The 19141-nt window shown below is 44.2% G+C and overlaps 6 protein-coding genes across 6 annotated transcripts in view; 5 read left to right on the forward strand and 1 right to left on the reverse strand.

Moving 5' to 3' along the window:
• The window catches only part of LOC131289090 (sodium/calcium exchanger 1), a 128469-nt gene that overhangs the window by 14066 nt on the left and 95262 nt on the right, over window positions 1-19141 (reverse strand). The gene's annotated exons all lie outside the window — the stretch shown is intronic.
• Window positions 2573-4177, forward strand: LOC131289096 (probable cytochrome P450 6a14). Its single transcript, XM_058318297.1, has 2 exons — window positions 2573-3686; window positions 3759-4177. Exons 1-2 carry the CDS (start codon window positions 2573-2575, stop codon window positions 4175-4177), a joined length of 1533 nt encoding a protein of 510 aa, XP_058174280.1.
• LOC131289098 (probable cytochrome P450 6a13) lies at window positions 5362-6965 on the forward strand. Its single transcript, XM_058318299.1, has 2 exons — window positions 5362-6472; window positions 6550-6965. The coding sequence occupies exons 1-2, from the start codon at window positions 5362-5364 to the stop codon at window positions 6963-6965; spliced, it is 1527 nt and encodes a 508-aa protein (XP_058174282.1).
• Window positions 8224-9846, forward strand: LOC131289095 (probable cytochrome P450 6a21). Its single transcript, XM_058318294.1, has 2 exons — window positions 8224-9340; window positions 9431-9846. Exons 1-2 carry the CDS (start codon window positions 8224-8226, stop codon window positions 9844-9846), a joined length of 1533 nt encoding a protein of 510 aa, XP_058174277.1.
• Window positions 10904-12514, forward strand: LOC131288795 (probable cytochrome P450 6a14). Its single transcript, XM_058317971.1, has 2 exons — window positions 10904-12020; window positions 12090-12514. Exons 1-2 carry the CDS (start codon window positions 10904-10906, stop codon window positions 12512-12514), a joined length of 1542 nt encoding a protein of 513 aa, XP_058173954.1.
• On the forward strand, window positions 16790-18605 carry LOC131289091 (juvenile hormone esterase-like). Its single transcript, XM_058318291.1, has 3 exons — window positions 16790-16846; window positions 16915-18338; window positions 18419-18605. The coding sequence occupies exons 1-3, from the start codon at window positions 16790-16792 to the stop codon at window positions 18603-18605; spliced, it is 1668 nt and encodes a 555-aa protein (XP_058174274.1).

Genomic DNA, 19141 nt, shown 5'->3' on the forward strand with positions numbered 1-19141 from the left:
CTTCATCATTCCGGGACTGATTGCGATAGATCCGGAGGTTGTGAAGGCAATTCTGGTGAAGGACTTCAATGTGTTCCACGACCGGGGCGTATTTAACGATCCCAAGGCAGATCCACTGTCGGCGCATCTGTTTGCACTGGAGGGTCATGAGTGGCGCGAGCTTCGTCAAAAACTTACACCGACGTTCACCTCTGGCCGCATGAAGCAGATGTTCGGTACCATCCAGAAAGTAGCCGAAGAGTTTCTGAAGTATATGAATGAAAACTACCACAAGGAAATCGAAATGAAAGATGTGCTTGCACGGTTCACCACCGACGTGATCGGAACTTGTGCGTTCGGCATCGAATGTAACACTTTGCGCAACCCGGACTCGGACTTCCGGAAGTACGGAAATAAGGTATTTGAGCAGGACATGAAGCAAGCGGCAAAGTTCGTGTTCGCCACAATGTTCAAGGATCTCTCTAAGAAAATCGGCGTGAGATTAACGAATGAGGGTGTAGAACGTTTCTTCCTTGAAGTCGTGCAAGATACAGTGCAGTATCGTGAGAAGAACAACGTCCAGCGGAATGATTTTATGAATCTGCTACTGCAGATCAAGAACAAGGGAAAGTTGGATGAAGTAACGGGTGGCAGCGTGGGCAAGGGTGAGGTCGGCATGACCCAGAACGAGCTGGCGGCGCAAGTGTTCATCTTCTTCCTGGCCGGCTTCGAGACATCGTCCACCACGATGAACTTCTGTTTGTACGAGTTAGCAAAGAACCCGGAAATTCAGGATCGTCTTCGAGAGGAAATCGATCGTGCTATCGAGGATAACGGAGGCGAGGTGACATACGATGTCGTTATGGGCATTCAGTATCTGGACAACGTGATCAATGGTAAGAAGGTTGGTGGAAACGACTATTTTCCTTGATTGTAACACCCGTCTTTTTCTCGATACATTTCTTCAGAGACCCTGCGTAAATACCCGCCACTTGAGTCGCTCCAACGAGTTTCCACTCGGGATTATACCGTGCCGGGCACGAAATTAGTTATTCCCAAGAATACTCAAGTGCAAATCCCAGTGTATGCGCTCCATCATGACGAGGAGTTCTACCCCGAACCGGATAAGTTCAACCCTGACCGTTTTCTACCGGAAGAAGTGAAAAAACGCCACCCGTACGTGTACCTTCCGTTCGGCGAAGGTCCGAGGATTTGCATCGGGCTGCGTTTCGGGTTAATGCAAGCTAAACTCGGACTGATTACTCTGCTGAGGAACTTTCACTTCCGCCCATCGGAGAAAACGCCGGAACGGATTGTGTTCGATCCAAAAACATTCATCCTTTCACCAATCGATGGAAACTATCTGCAGATTGGACTAGTTGGTGCTGATAAGAACAATTAAATTAAGTAGGGAAGCACTTGTCATGCAGAAGAAATTGCCGAATACACATAATGCATGATTAACGGCTACTAAATTTATGTGCATGCTTCAAACTAAATTATTTAATGGAGTATTAAAATTACATGTTTTCCGTATTGTTAATCCATGTATTATTTTATACAACACATACGCTCTTCACTGACAAATAAGCGCTTAAAACGATATAAAATGCTTGTAAACAAGTAATTTTATTATCAAAACCCTTTTAAAGCGCTCCGTTACTAATCAGCTTCATCAGTTTGCTCACTTGATAACTGTTATCGCCTAGAGATCCCGATATGGCAATACAAAAGAGGGGTACCTGTTGTTAAAATGCATGAGCATTGACATGATACGAATTTCCAAGCAAGACTATCATACATCCAGCGTTTGCATATTCAAGACAACCTTATGTAGTCAGACCGCCTGAATTTATCAGAATAAAGAACGAATTGCTTTTATTCGTAAATCATTTAATTTGAAGGACAGCTGGGGTCCGGTATGTTTGTAAGTATGTTGACTGAAGACGATTGTAACACCCAAAAAACAACAACAACAATGAGAAAAATTAGAAAAAGAATATACTTTAGACGAATGGAAAAATGGAAAGTAAAAATATAAAATTGTTAATCTACATATGTGTTTTTAAAGAATAACTATCAATAGTAATTTGAGTTTGAACTAAACACCATAAGTTGATAGATTATTGATTCGGATCATTCGTATTTGATTTGATATTTTTAAGGGTGATTGTTTTCACAATCAGCCCAATTACTCCGATGTCATACCTCTTTATATGGCAAAGGTATTTTATCGGCAGTCGATAAGCCACACGCGCTATTTTTTAGAGGGCCCAGATATTTTCTGCAGATTGTGAAACCTTCCCTTATACGGGTTTGATGTGATAACACCCACGATGATACCGTAACGGTAGGTCAAGAACGAACCTCCGATTGGGAAAAATTGGCGTGACGCGAATAGTCACGGTTTCGAGAGTGTGTGTTGTTTTTTTTGGGTTACAAGATAAAGCAAAAATTGCAAGTCATTCGCCAGAGTGGTTAGCATGCCTGTTGTACGCATACAAGTGAATTCCGCGGCTGACGAAAAGTGTTAAATAGTGGTGGAGCTGTGGCGAATTAGATTCAGTTCCCTGCCATCGGGCGAAGAAGCAAGATGGAGCTGTTAAGCTACGTGTTGACCGCGTTTGTGTTTGTCGTCTCGATTGCGTACCTGTACGTGCGCAGTCGTCATAACTTTTGGCGAGACCGTGGATTCCCGTACGCCCGCAGGAAGCCGCATCTCCTGCAGGGTCATATGGAAAATAGTTTCTCGACGACGCATGCTTCATACATCAACCAAGAGCTGTATCGAGATTTCAAGCAACGTGGCGAAGTGATCGGCGGGATGAGTTTCTTCATAATTCCGGCACTGATTGCGGTAGATCCGGAGGTTGTGAAGGCAATTCTGGTGAAGGACTTCAACGTGTTCCACGACCGGGGCGTATTCAATGATTCCAAGGCAGATCCCCTGTCGGCGCATTTGTTCGCTCTGGAGGGTCATGAGTGGCGCGTACTTCGTCAAAAACTTACACCGACGTTTACCTCTGGCCGCATGAAGCAGATGTTCGGTACCATTCAGCAGGTGGCCGAAGAGTTTCTGAAGTATATGAACGACAACTGCCATAAGGAAATCGAAATGAAGGATGTGCTTGCTCGGTTCACCACCGACGTGATCGGAACGTGCGCGTTCGGTATCGAATGTAACACTTTGCGCAACCCGGACTCGGACTTCCGGAAGTACGGAAACAAGGTGTTCGAGCAGGACATGGTGACGATGGCGAAGTTCATTTTTGCTTCGATGTTCAAGGATGTCGCTAAGAAGATCGGCGTGAAGATAACGGATAAGGGTGTGGAACGTTTCTTCCTTGAAGTCGTGCAGGATACGGTGCAGTATCGTGAGAAGAACAACGTACAGCGGAATGATTTTATGAACCTGCTACTGCAGATCAAGAACAAGGGAAAGTTGGATGAAGTGACGGGTGGCAGCGTGGGCAAGGGTGAGGTCGGCATGACCCAGAACGAGCTGGCGGCGCAAGTGTTCATCTTCTTCCTGGCCGGCTTCGAGACATCCTCCACCACGATGAACTTCTGTTTGTACGAGTTGGCGAAGAACCCGGAAATTCAGGATCGCCTTCGAGAGGAAATCGATCGTGCTATCGAGGATAACGGAGGCGAGGTGACATACGATGTCGTTATGGGCATTCAGTATCTGGACAACGTGATCAATGGTAAGAAGGTTGGTGGAAACGACTATTTTCCTTGATTGTAACACCCTTCTTTTTTTCGACACATTTCTTCAGAGACCCTACGTAAATATCCACCTGTGGAGTCTTTAACCCGAGTTCCAATGCGAGACTATACCGTGCCGGGCACGAAATACGTTATCCCGAAGGACACCCTAGTACAAATCCCAGTGTACGCGCTCCACCATGATGAAGAGTTCTACCCCGAACCGGATCAGTTTAATCCCGACCGTTTTCTACCGGAAGAAGTGAAAAAACGTCACCCGTACGTGTACCTTCCGTTCGGCGAAGGTCCGAGGATTTGCATCGGGCTGCGTTTCGGTGTAATGCAAGCCAAACTCGGACTGATTACTCTGCTGAGGAACTTCCGCTTCTCGCCTACCTCGCGAACACCCAGCAAAATTAAATTCGACGCGAACTCCTTCATTCTGTCGCCTGACTCGGGCAACTATCTGAAGGTTGATAAGATAGCGTAGTTCCGTTATTATTATTTCAAAATAGACCATGAGTATTATCAGAAGGCGTAATTAATGATTATTGTTTGATAAAAACGAAAAAATGTGTATTGTAAATGATTACATTTCTGCTTTTTGAAATAATAAAATATATAAATTAAAAGTGTAAATACAAAACAAACCAGCCTGTACGCTTATTCAAAAACTTATTGTTTTTTGTTTTATGCACTATTCCTAATTCCATGTAGGGTTACCAAAATCGCAAATGTTGATTGAAGACATTTTGCGAAAGGAAGTATGTGCTTAGGAAAAATCAACAACGTAAAGTATGTAAGTTCATAATAGAAGATCGACTTTGAACGGGGTGTCCCATACCGTTCCGATGGATTGATACGCGATGAGTCACACAACAGGAAAATTGAATGGATTTTAAATCGTTTCTTTTATCATTTTGTGGAAGAGGATTAAGCGATGCGGAAAATTGAATGACATGGTACATTTTGTAAAATGCGCGCCATTCCATACAACACATGATGGTGAAATTCAAGTGTTAAAGCTGTCAAGAAAAAGAAAATAATAATAACAGAGAAAAAAGTGATCGATTTTATGAAACCATTTTAACAGGTTAAATATTAATATATTTGATACCATTTACATAGCCTCGGTTTGAAACTTTTGCTTTCCCGTCGTCCAATTACGCTCAAGAGGTTTGAAGAATATCACGTTAATTCGCGGAAATTTACATCATCTTATAGATCACCGTACCGATAAACCAATAAAAAAGAATAAAAAATAACCGGTTTATGTAAGCGGAATTGCAAACTTTGCATCATCATTTTTGTTTATTTATTGATCACTTGTGTGAATGTTGGGAGGCATGAAAAAGCTACAGCATTATTAAAGATTCTCTTCTGCTTATTGTTCTAGTTTGGACGGTTCAGAATTCTGGAACTCGAACAGGCACCACTACCCTCAAACGCGTATCCAAAAAGAAGCTCTCAAAAAATGCTCCCACCTTCCGAACCAGTGTTTATGCTTGTCATCGCTTCTACTTGAAGTTAACCGCAATGTACATATTTATCTCTAGCTCGGTGTGTGTGTGTGCGGGTATGTGTCCGAGACTTACAAGTTTTTGGTTATATATTGAACCCAAAAACGCCACAACGTCCAGTTTGACATCTATTTCCGACTCTGGTAGATCTACCATGGAGCCTGTCAGTATTGTGATTACTGGCTTTATTTGCCTAGTTGCGGTCGTGTACTGGTTCGTGAACAGCAAGCACAACTACTGGAGGGATCGAGGTGTTGCGTATGCTCCGGATCCGAACTTTTTCTACGGGCACGTGAAGGGACAGGGCCAAACGATACATGGAGCCACGATCAACCAGAAGATGTATCAACATTTTAAGCAGCGTGGTGAGCCATACGGAGGTATGAGCATATTCCTAATGCCCTCATTGGTTGTGGTCGATCCGGAGCTGGTCAAGACCATCCTGGTGAAGGATTTCAACGTATTTCACGATCGCGGAGTGTTTCACAACGCAAAAGACGACCCACTGTCGGCTAATTTGTTCAATATGGAAGGTAACCCTTGGCGACTGTTGCGTCAGAAGCTTACGCCGACGTTCACCTCCGGGCGCATGAAGCAAATGTTCGGTACGATCTGGGATGTGGCGCGTGAGCTGGAGCAGTACATGGAGGAGAACCACCGTCAGCCGGAGGTGGAGATGAAAGACATCCTGGGACGGTTTACCACCGACGTGATCGGGACGTGCGCTTTTGGCATCGAGTGCAACACGCTCAAGGCACCTGATTCAGAGTTCCGCAAGTACGGGCTCAAGGCACTCGAGTTGGACTTGGTGACGTTGACAAAATTCATCTTTGCCTCGTCGTACCCGAATGTTGCCAAGAAGTTGGGGATGCGAATTGTGTTCAGGGACGTAGAAGAATTTTTCATGAACATCGTCCGTGAGACGGTTAACTACCGTGAAACGAACAATATACAACGGAATGACTTCATGAACCTGCTGCTGCAGATCAAGAACATGGGAAAGTTGGACGACACAGCGGCAAATGTCGGCAAGGGTGAAATCGGTATGACACAGACCGAGCTGGCGGCGCAGGTGTTTATCTTCTTCCTGGCCGGCTTCGAGACGTCCTCGACAACGCAGAGTTTCTGTCTGTACGAGTTGGCGAAGAACCCGGACATTCAGGAGCGCCTTCGGGAGGAAATCAATAGTGCCATTGATGCGAACGGTGGCGAGGTGACATACGACACGGTTATGAACATTCAATACCTCGACCAAGTGATCAATGGTAATATTTCGCTTGCTCGTTAAAGACCAGCCACCCAAGCATTGCTCAGATTTCTTTTTTTATTTACCATTTCACAGAAACTCTTCGGAAATATCCACCAGTTGATACACTGACTCGCAAACCTGCACGGGATTACGTGATTCCTGGAACTAAGCACGTTTTGCCGGAAGGAATGATAGTGCAGATTCCAGTCTACGCCATCCAGCGTGACCCGGACCACTACCCTGATCCTGATCGGTTTGATCCGGATCGGTTTCTGCCGGAAGAAGTGAAGAAGCGTCACCCGTACGTGTTCTTGCCGTTCGGCGAAGGACCAAGGATTTGCATTGGATTGCGGTTTGGGGTGATGCAGACGAAAGTGGGCTTGATTACATTGCTGCGTAAATTCCGCTTCTCACCCTCCGCTCGCACACCCGATCAGGTCGAATTCGATCCACGGTCATTCACTTTGTCTCCTACAGGAGGAAACTATTTGAAGGTAGAAAAAGTATAATCACTTCGTGTAATAAAAAACATCTTTCATAACAAGTTTATTTAACTTAATCTGTAAACGTGAATTTCACTCGTGAATTCAAGTAAATTACGCGAATTACTAGCACAATGTTTTCTGTAGAAGAAATGTTCCTACGTTGTGTTTTTCTTTTAGTTTTGTGTGACTATTATTTTATCATTAAGATCGTTACTTAACGGTACGTTACTTAAAGACAAGCAACGAACGTCCATTCCAGGCGTGAGTTGAAATGGATGGATTCCCGAGTCGGCGTCCCACACTAATCTAAACTTAACGACGATAGCAAACTGAGCTACTGATAGAGCGAAGAAAACTGACTGATAACGATAAGACAACTCGCCCTAGCTAAGCTACTAATCCTAAAACATAAACACGCGTCCTAATTGTCACAACAAAATAAATAAAAAATTTATGAATAAATATTTAGTTTACTGAGTGGTTAATGGTTAACTAACTAAAAACCAGCATAGTTGTTTCCACAGGCATTTTTGGCGTTTCTTTGCTTGCCACTTTCACTACATAAGTCCACATGGGGTGTGGCTAATGGTTAACGATTTATTTCACATGTATACAACAAATGGGCTTAAGATGAAGCTCATGAAAGTGACTTTGAGAAATCGTCCGGTAAAAAGTCTTCTAGTTCAAGTATAATTTAGATGGGCAAAACCGATTGAAATATCACCAATTTGCCGTTTTTCGGGGTTTCATAACAGGTTCCATGACTAACATTCCTTTTTTTACTGAAAATGATGATTTTTAGCTTTAACACGCTTTATATGTAAGCTTGTGTTGGTATCATACCTCTGATGGTGCATATAGTTTTGAAAACGGTATTATTGTACACTTTTATTCAAACGTCCATAGTGTAAGTGTATATTTTTCCAAGACACAAGGTATTACCGGTAAGACATTTTTAACGGCAAATTTTTTTGGAATGTTGCGTAAGGTCTTTTTTCTAACGATTAGCCTGCGCCTCAATATCTCATTTGGATGCTGAAAGCAAAGAAGAAGTGTTGCTTTGTTACCAACACTAGCGACAAACATTTACACGGTAGGCATGGGGCAATGACTTGTAAATTTTAAAGTTTGGAACATCGTCTATGCGAGCTTACCTACACCAATAAAGTGTGGAAATACGTCTATCTAGGAGCTTAGAAGAGGTTGCTCTCTATAAAATGCTGGGCGCCACACGCAACCGATCAGTTGGGTCGCGAGGTCGAAATTCGACGAATCATCGACCATGGAGCCCATCAACGCCGTGCTGGCGGGACTCATTTTCATCGTGTCCGTCGTGTACCTGTTCGTGCGCAGCAAGCACAACTACTGGAAGGACCATGGATTTCCACACGTTCCGAACCCGCACTTTCTTTACGGACACGCCAAGGGACAAGGCCAAACGAGACACGGGGCCGACGTTCACCAGGAGTTGTACTTGGAGTTCAAGAGGCGCGGGGAGGCTTTCGGTGGCTTCAGCCAGTTTGTGATACCGTCCGTGATAGTGGTCGATCCGGAGCTGATCAAGACGATCCTGGTGAAGGATTTCAATGTGTTCACCGATCATGGTGTGTTCGTGAACGCAAAGGATGATCCGCTGTCGGGACATCTATTTGCGCTTGAGGGTCAACCGTGGCGTGAGTTACGTCAGAAGCTTACGCCGACGTTCACCTCCGGGCGCATGAAGCAAATGTTCGGTACGATCTGGGATGTGGCACGTGAGCTGGAGCAGTATATGGAGGAGAACCACCGTCAGCCGGAGGTGGAGATGAAAGACATTCTGGGACGCTTTACCACCGACGTGATCGGGACGTGCGCTTTTGGCATCGAGTGCAACACGCTCAAGGCACCTGATTCAGAGTTCCGCAAGTACGGGAACAAAGCATTCGAGCTAACACCGTTGGTGATGATGAAAGCATTTCTAGCATCGGCCTACCCGGGTCTGATCCGAATGTTACACATGAAGATAACGTACAGCGATGTTGAAAAGTTTTTCATGGATATCGTTCAAGAAACGGTTAATTATCGCGAGAGTAACGACATCAAGCGGAACGATTTTATGAACCTGTTGCTGCAGATCAAGAATAAGGGTAGACTAGACGACACCGATAGCAACGCAAGTGTAGGCAAGGGTGAGGTCGGTTTTACCCAGAAGGAGCTGACGGCGCAAGCATTTGTGTTTTTCCTGGCCGGTTTCGAGACATCTTCAACGACTCAAAGCTTTTGCTTGTACGAGTTGGCGAAGAACCCGGACATACAGGAACGTCTCCGGCAGGAAATCAACGGTGCTATCGAGGCGAATGGTGGTGAGGTGTCTTACGATACGGTGATGAACATCCCCTACTTGGACCAAGTGATCAATGGTAAGGTGGATTGAGATGAAGGAAGCAGCCTTAAAAACTCGTTTGACCGCAAGTCAACACCAATGAGTACACGTTTACGTTTGTTTACAGAAACTCTACGGATGTACCCTCCGGTGGAATCGTTGAATCGAGTTCCATCCGTGGACTACACAGTTCCTGGTACGAAGCATATTATTCCTAAGCGCACGCTGGTACAAATTCCGGTCTACGCCATCCAACGTGATCCCGACCACTATCCAGAACCTGATCGGTTCAATCCCGACCGGTTTCTGCCGGAGGAAGTGAAGAAACGTCACCCGTACGTGTTCTTGCCGTTCGGCGAAGGACCAAGGATTTGCATTGGATTGCGGTTCGGCGTGATGCAGACGAAAGTGGGCTTGATTACATTGCTGCGTAAATTCCGCTTCTCTCCCTCCGCAAGTACGCCGAAGAGTGTCAAGTTCGATCCCAATATGATCACCATTTCGCCGAACGCAGGAAACTATTTGAAAGTGGACAAGCTGTAACAGCCCATACATATTTGATGTTCGTTTAAAAGTTCATTATAGTGAGATAAACACAGGTTTAGCGAACAACTCATAACAATTCTCATTGATAGGAATTTTTACATCTTTTATAATAAAAATATTACTTAGTAGTGGTGAAATTCGTTCAGTTATCGAGTTGCATAAAATAATGTGAATGTAAATGCTTATGAATTGTGCAATTGGACCTTGTTTTAAATACAGTTTTCTAGAACTAACATTTTTACTAAAAGTATTTTGTAAAGTGATTTTGTTGCCCTATACGGGTTTCTATCGACTACCAGGTGTCGTGCCAGCTCTTTGAAGCGTATTAGAAAGATCTTGATTTTTTTGGATGAAGTATCATTCTATAAATATTGAATAGCTTTAACATTTTCTACAAATGATTGATTCTAGCTCCCTATGTCGTTAGAAGAGTGCAATTTGCAAAAATAGTTTCATCATTACAGAGTTTTTCAGGTGATATTACAACAGCAGCAGCTGCGTTGTCGGTAGAAATGATAATCGCTGCAATTGATATTATAAAGCCGTCGTATAGCAGCTTGAGCGATGGACGTAACTAGCGTGTGTAAGCGTACGTTGATCAACCTTTGGGGCTACCATTACCAACCAACCGTTGGGCTGCCATTTGCACGATATACGTTTACACTCGCTAGCTATGTACATCGCTCAAGATGCTGTACCGCGGCTTTATATGATCAATTGCTGCGATTATCATTTCTACAGCCAACGCTACAATAAACAAGCTCGCGTTATAGAATGAACTGATGCTGTTGGAATATCAAGTACTATAGTTGGAAATAATGCTGCTACTGGTTAAGTATAATCTGAAAAACCCTGTATTTTTTATTCATATACGATTGCATATTCCAAATGATACGATGACTTGACGCTTTATCATCGTCATATCTACTTCATTTATTGAGGCTATCTCGGCGGATGGTGGACATCGCGGGTACCTCGATCTCTATAAAAAGCTGTGCGCCACACGCATCCGATCAGTTGGGTCGCGAGGTCGAAATTCGACGAATCATCGACCATGGAGCCCATCAACGCCGTGCTGGCGGGACTCATTTTCATCGTGTCCGTCGTGTACCTGTTTGTGCGCAGCAAGCACAACTACTGGAAGGACCATGGATTTCCACACGTTCCGAACCCGCACTTTCTGTTCGGACACGCCAAGGGACAAGGCCAAACGAGACACGGGGCCGACGTTCACCAGGAGTTGTACTTGGAGTTCAAGAGGCGCGGGGAGGCTTTCGGTGGCTTCAGCCAGTTTGTGATACCGTCCGTGATAGTGGTCGATCCGGAGCTGATCAAGACGATCCTGGTGAAGGATTTCAATGTGTTCACCGATCATGGTGTGTTCGTGAACGCTAAGGATGATCCGCTGTCGGGACATCTATTTGCGCTTGAGGGTCAACCATGGCGTGAGTTACGTCAAAAGCTTACGCCGACGTTCACCTCCGGGCGCATGAAGCAAATGTTCGGTACGATCTGGGATGTGGCGCGTGAGCTGGAGCAGTATATGGAGGAGAATCACCGTCAGCCGGAGGTGGAAATGAAAGATATCTTGGGACGCTTTACCACCGACGTGATCGGGACGTGCGCGTTCGGCATTGAGTGCAACTCGTTACGAGCTCCCGATTCAGAGTTCCGCAAGTACGGAAACAAGGCGTTCGAGTTGACACCGGGGATTATGTTAAAAACGTTCCTAGCATCAGCTTACCCAAAACTTATCCGAATGTTACACATGAAGATAACGTACAACGACGTTGAAAAGTTTTTCATGGATATCGTACAAGAAACGGTTAACTATCGCGAAGGCAACGACATCAAGCGGAATGATTTTATGAATCTGTTGCTGCAGATCAAGAATAAGGGTAGACTAGATGACACCGATAGTAATGCCAGTGTAGGGAAGGGTGAGGTCGGTTTTACCCAGAAGGAACTGACGGCGCAGGCTTTCATTTTCTTCCTGGCCGGTTTCGAGACATCTTCAACGACTCAAAGCTTTTGCTTGTACGAGTTGGCGAAGAACCCGGACATACAGGAACGTCTCCGGCAGGAAATCAACCGTGCTATCGAGGCGAACGGTGGTGAGGTGTCTTACGATACGGTGATGAACATCCCCTACTTGGACCAAGTGATCAATGGTAAGGTGGATTGAGATCTGTCTTTGATTTTAAATTGACACCGATGGGTGAACATTGCTTTCTTCACAGAAACGCTGAGGAAATATCCACCCGTGGAGTCGTTGAATCGAGTTCCATCCGTGGACTACACAGTTCCTGGTACGAAGCATATTATTCCAAAGAGAACGCTGGTACAAATTCCGGTCTACGCCATCCAACGTGATCCCGACCACTACCCTGAACCTGATCGCTTCAACCCCGACCGGTTTCTGCCGGAGGAAGTGAAGAAACGTCACCCGTACGTGTTCTTGCCGTTCGGCGAAGGACCAAGGATTTGCATTGGATTGCGGTTTGGCGTGATGCAGACGAAAGTGGGCTTGGTAACTTTGTTGCGTAAATTCCGCTTCTCTCCCTCCGCTCGAACGCCGGAGCGGGTTGAGTTCGATCCTAAAATGATCATTCTGTCTCCGAGCCAGAAAAACTATTTGAAGGTGGACAGATTAATAGACATTTAGTGAAAAAGATGTTATGATGCGAATGTTGCTTTGAACTGATTCCATACTTTATTAATTGCAATCGAACGTCTTTTCATCTCAAGGACTGAATGACTTGATGTTGAATCGTACAAAGCGACAGATAACGATAACGTTCAATTTATTTTACTTTGTGTCGTTGTACCTGACACGTTTGATCAATAAAAGAATTGGTTGCCAAACCAGTATCTAGAAAAATGTACTTCAGCCAGCCTATTAGACATACATCCCACACACACAAGAAAGAAATCATATAGCATGTGTCGTGGGTAATGTCCGATGACTCGGCATATTTTCGGTAATATTTGCGCCGTTCGGTCAACGAGAAAAATATTAAAATTGCCATTATTACTCGTGGAATAGGGGCAGTAGGTAACGACAATAGGAGTATGTTTGTTGATGTGAAGCAGCAACTTGCTGCATGCGGGAAAGGGGGGATAATTTAGCAAACGCACGGAAGTGATGAACAGCCATCGCTATGTGGACAAAATTTAGGTAACGACTTCCCTCGCAACCCGATGATGTTTCGTGCTTGTTGACTTGTGTATTGTATGATGTTGTATGTGTGGCGATAGCCATTTGAATGAGACGCCTAACGCGCGTGTCGATACTGTAGAAAATTGGTTCGCTTAATTAATGCCATTGATCTTTGGATTTTCTTTTTCTTCCACAACAAAACTGATGAAGCTCTAGAAACATTTTTTATTTGAGATAGTGATGGTGATGGTATCTTACTGTATGTTTGAAAAACTATCTAATGGTAATTTTGATTTTTTTTCACAAAATAAATGTGAATTGTTGCAAACCATAAAATATAATGAAGCTGGAACTTTTTCTACGTGCGCTATGTTCGTGAAATGAGTACACAGTGAGTTGCACAAACTGAAAACATCAGTTTTATTTGTTTGCAAAGGGTAATCATAACCACTTTAGATAAGATAGCATAGTAATAAAATTACACAATACTACTCTGTTTAAGCAAATATTTACATACACATTATTCTTATTGTTTCCGACAGAAATGTTTATCCTACGTAGCATCCACTAGATATTTCTAACGGTTTTCCTCGAAAACTCCTCAACACGAACAAAAATCTGCTCATTTTTATATGGACCGAGGCAGGCTAACACAAAATTAGGGGCTCGAAAAATCAATTTTGCTCGAAAAACTCCTCGAAAACTTGATAAATTCCCTAATTTTGTGTCAGTCGGCCTCGGTCCACTGAAAAATGGGGAGATTTTTGTTCGCGTTGGGAAGGTTTTGATGATGAAGAATGAAATGATGTTTCGATGCTTTAACTTTCGTGTACTATCAATTGTGATCATACCTAAAACTATTTTATTTTCGAATTTCCGTTTGCATTGGACTATGTTTAAAAGATGCGATGAACAAGGAACCAGAAATGAAAAGTGTTGCCATGTAGCTAAAATCAAATTCACTCTCATAGCTTAGCTAAGGCTTAAGAAGTTTAACCAAATATGGCCCAATTAGGAAATCGAAGCGTTACGGAACGATATGTTCAGATACCGTAGGTATGTTGTGCATGATCCAAATCGGCTGAGCACGAGTAGGAATCGGTTTTATCTGTGGGCTTTTTGAATGAAGTTTTTTTTCCCCCACGGCGCTCCTCTTTTCATCTATGCGGAAATCAGATTTGCCGGTAGGTTAACTTTAAATACCAAATATCTTATCAGTTGATCAAAGGGTGTCGTAGCGATGCACCCATCCGTAGTTCGAATTATGCAACGTGGTGTTATCGAGTGCTTAGCGGGTTGATGATAAAAGATATGATTCATTCAAAATCACTCACCGTCGGCCGTCGAGTTCTTCAAAGTCCAATGCAAAACCTACAACTTAGTTACAAGGTAAGCTTTCTAAGTGAAACATTCGGACCATGCCAATTGCAGAGTTCTGGATAGCCCTCGGCGGTACGGTGCTGCTGACGTTTGCTATCGGAGTGTGCCTAATACTAGACAAACGGCGATCGGTATGGGTCGATCGTCGCTTTCCCGGCACTGGTCGGACGAACATTTTGTTCGGGGACTACGGAGCGGCCGGTCGTACCGAGCACCGTATGTACACCACCGAACGTTTGTACCGGTCGTTCAAGGCTCGCAAGTGGCCCATCGGTGGCGCTCTGATGTATTTGACACCATGCGTCATTGTGACCGACGTGCAGTTGATCGAGCACGTGTTGAGTGATGAGTTCACTAAGACAGCACCGGATGTGAGGGGTATGCGAGCGTTCCGCTGCTGCTGGGATGCATTTGAGGACGAACGGTTCGAGGACTTGCTGCGAGTCGCAACGGAAGAAAGCCAATCGTTGGCAAAAGTGCTGAGCGCGAAGGATGAATCATTTGAGGACGTGAAATCAGCTATCGAGCTACTTGTGGTTAAAACACTGGCGAGAAGTTTATTCGGAAAGAAATGGAACGACAAGCATCAGCTTCCGCTCACGAATTTAGTGCAAAGTAGTCCATGGAATGGCTTTTGGAGTGTAGCTGTGAGCAGTTTGCCAAGCATCCAACGTTTAAAAACCTTTCTTCACCTTGATGATCCATCCATCTTGGAAGAGCTGGTTCATTCCCTGGAAAGCACGTGCTCGGAAAATAATTATTTTCTGGAGTACCTGAAAAGGATGGAGAGTAAGGCTAGCAGAGCCGATAGGCTGGCTTTCTCACATACGAAAGTGTTACTGCATGAGCTTGTGGAAAACGTGTTCTTCTTTGCCTCCAGCACAATTGTCGCTTGCTTGTACGAGTTGGCACAGCTCCCGGAATTACAAGGAGCTCTGCATTTATCACTCAAACGATCCGGAGACGCGATGGTCGATGAGCTGGATAAAGTGATTGGAGGTAAGATATTAGAGATTTTAGAGCGAATAACTGCTAACGTCTGATTCTCCTCTTACACTAGAAACTTTGCGCAAGTATCCACCGGTCGATGAGATTTCGTTCATATCTGCAGACAACAATCGCCTGCCCGGGTGCGAGCTAGTTGTACCAAGGAACACGAAAGTGATCGTTCCGATCTACGCCCTGCACCGTGATGCTGAACACTATCCCGACCCAACGCGGTTCGATCCGACCAGACCGATGTTACGATCATTGGATCGATCGTTTCCCGCATGCCTGTACCGACCGCTGGGGAATAAACCGTTGCCGGTTGGAACCAACTTTGCCATGATGCTGGTACGCGTTGGCTTGACAAGCATTATTGCGCGGTGTAGATTACGGGTGACGCCTGAAACTCCGATCCATTTGGAAATGTCTTCCACCCAAGCGATACCGTACCCGAGGGGTAAGATAGTGCTACGCATAGAAGAAGCGTGATAGATCGAAACCTACACAATCGAAATCACGTACACGTAGTTTGAACGGCAGTTTATTTATCTGACAAATAAAACCGAAAAATTACTATCCTTCAAAATGATACCGTTATCTTACATTGTGGTGGGAAAACTGGAGTCCACAACTCGTGCGTCCGTGTTCAAAGCTGGTGAGATAAGCCTGTTGCGACGCGTTTAAAATCGCCTTTATCAATTTCATTCATATTTTACATTCTGGAACGATTAGTAAGTTGGTATCACGTGAATCATTGGCAATGTGTGTACTATGTGTTCCAGATTTTAATCAGATTAATAACATATTCTGGATGTTACCTTCACCCGTTTATTTGTGGGAGACCCAACCAGCTGGCTCCACTAGGATTAACCCTTAAAGAAATATTACTTTCAATATATTGACTTTTTTTCGAGTCTTGGGTTTTATTACAAATTACTCATGCTCAAGTCTACTTGGTCGTCATCAGGCTGACGAATGAATATAGAAATTTATAACACAACCAACTAAAGAAAAAAGTTTGTGTCAAAAATTAACCATTCAAAAGGAGTGTATTCTTTAAAAGCTGCTCGTTGAATTCTAATGGTTTGGAGGTGGTAGGTTTCATTTCCACTAAACATCATAATCTGTTTGAGGGCTTGAGAACTTTTTTTCGTAAGAAGCAAGTTTTTCGTATTCTTGGGGCATGAATATCGCAAGCTTTAAAGGGTTTACTACGAATTTTTCGTCATCACGATCTCGTGACTGGTGGAGTTGTGTGAATGCAATCGTAATCAAAAGCCTATGCTTCACATGTTGGGAAATTTATCAATTTTAGATAATCACAATCACCTAATCTAATCTAATCTGTTGAACCCGAGGTTGTGTATAAAACCCACTTCATGGTGGTCCAGCAGCTTAATACACATTGGAAAAATGTTGGTGAAGGTGATTCCGTTTGTCATTTATCTGGCAGTCGCCCTAGGACAGAACGTGGTTTGTAGTTACGCATAGCACATTTAGAGTCAGATAGATACACAATAATATAACGCTTTTCACAGGATCGTCCGATCATTACAACATCGGGAGGACAAGTTCAAGGAACGACTGAATCGTGTGGATTATTTTGCACATACTATTCGTTCAAAGGAATTCCTTATGCGGAGCCTCCCACAGGCGCGAGGCGCTTCACCAATCCAGTTCCTCATTCGGGTTGGTCAGGTGTTCGAGATGGTAGTGCCCATGGCAGCAGTTGTCCCACACCGGACATGAATCCGGCGGAGAATGAGGATTGTCTCTTTCTGAACGTCTACAGTCCTTCACTGATCGGAACGCGACCCGTGATGGTGTTCGTGCATGGAGGGGCTTTTAGTGGTGGCTCAGGAAATGTAGACCTTTATAACAGCAGGTATTTCATGCCAGAAGATGTGGTGATCGTGACAGTGAACTATCGCCTAGGAGTACTCGGGTTCTTCAGTACCGGTGATAGTAGTGCGTCCGGAAACTGGGGAATTAAGGATTGCGTTGAGGCATTGCGCTGGGTACAAAGGAATATCGTCGCGTTTGGAGGAGATCCAAACAATGTGACAATCTTCGGTCAATCTGCAGGAGGTGCAATGGTACACTATCTTACACTTTCACCTCTCACGACTGGACTTTTCCATCGGGTGATCGCACAAAGTGGAACTGCGCTAAATTCGTGGGCTCTTCAACCGAATCCTCGGCTGTACGCTAATCGTCTGGCAACGGCCTTCGGATTATCAACGACGGATACAGCGGCATTGGTAGCTGGCTTGAAGCAAGTGCCATATCGTGATCTGGTTGCACTCCAAGAAGACCTGAATGCGCTAGATGTTCCACTTCTTTTGCGACCGATCGATTTCTCCCCCGTTGTAGAGCCAGCAGACGCTCCAGAACCTATCGCTTTGGGTCGAAGACCGATCGATATTATTGAGGACGGATCATACAACGCCATTCCAATGATTGCAGGCTTTACAGATATGGATTCCTTGTTGTTCACTGCTGTTGAGTATGCGGTGAATCCAACCATGTTCAACACCTTCAACAATAATCCACACTTCTTGGTACCGTTTTTCTGGAACATTGCGCAAGGAAGCCCAGAATCCACTGCTGTCAGCCAGGCATTCCAGCAATACTACTGGCAAGGACAACAACTCAGTTCCGCACTTCTGACAGAATTTTCGGTGTTTGTGACGGACCACCAGTTTGCATATGGAGTACTAGAGATGGCAAGGCGGCATGCTCTCCGATCGTCAGTTTACGTATATCAGTTCAGCTACGATGGTGACCTCAACCTAGTAAAACAATCCTTTGGTATTCCCTATCCGGGAGCGTTACATGCAGACGAATTGTGTTACTTATTTCATCCGGAAGACTTAACGGTAGGAGAAGTGCCACAAACCAGTCACGCCATCACGGTGCGCAATCGAATGCTGCGTTTATGGACGAACTTTGCCAAGTATGGGTATGTATTTCAAGACATTTCGTAGCCTTGTCTAGTGAAATATAAACTGTGATTTTTTATTTTAATGAACCCTTCACCAGAAACCCAACCCCGACCGTTGATCCGATACTGCAAAATATGCTCTGGACTCCAATAAGCGGAGGAACGATCAACGCCGCTGTAAACATCGGCCAAAATCTTGTTCCGGGGGCGAACCCTATCGCGGCACGTTATAATCAGTGGCAGGAACTGGAAGCGCGTTACGCCAACAATGTTTTCAGGGTTTAATAACTTATGAAATTCATGTGGCTGGAATGATGATCAATAAATTTACGCATCAAGCATACATGAGTAATACAGATTATCTTTCAAGATTACTGTTAAGCAATATACGTAGTAGGGTTTGGGTTTGTATTATGGTTTTCATTTTCTTTCATTTTCACTTTGCTTCCATTTCAACACTATTGCAATATGCATTCATCTATAGATCATATCGCGTTAAAAGGTGGTTTATGTGATATGTATTGGTGTACAATGCGATCTGCAAATTAATAGCTACTATTAATAGCGTTATTGTACGCATTTGACCATGCCTATTGTGTTCGCAATTGCTGGATAACTGCAAATCATGATTGAACCCAATGCCTTTATGACATCTCTGTCGTGCAAGCGTGCTTTATCACACAATCTTATCAATGAATATATTCAAGTAATTTGTGGCCAAAACGTATAAAAGAAGCATGCGTGGGCACTACCGTACCAGTTGAGTCTTTAATCTCAAAATGCGGTTGAACGTATTACGATTAGCCATTTGGCTAGCAATT

This window comes from Anopheles ziemanni, chromosome 3, assembly GCF_943734765.1.
Source record: "Anopheles ziemanni chromosome 3, idAnoZiCoDA_A2_x.2, whole genome shotgun sequence".
NCBI classification, from domain to species: Eukaryota; Metazoa; Arthropoda; class Insecta; order Diptera; family Culicidae; genus Anopheles; species Anopheles ziemanni.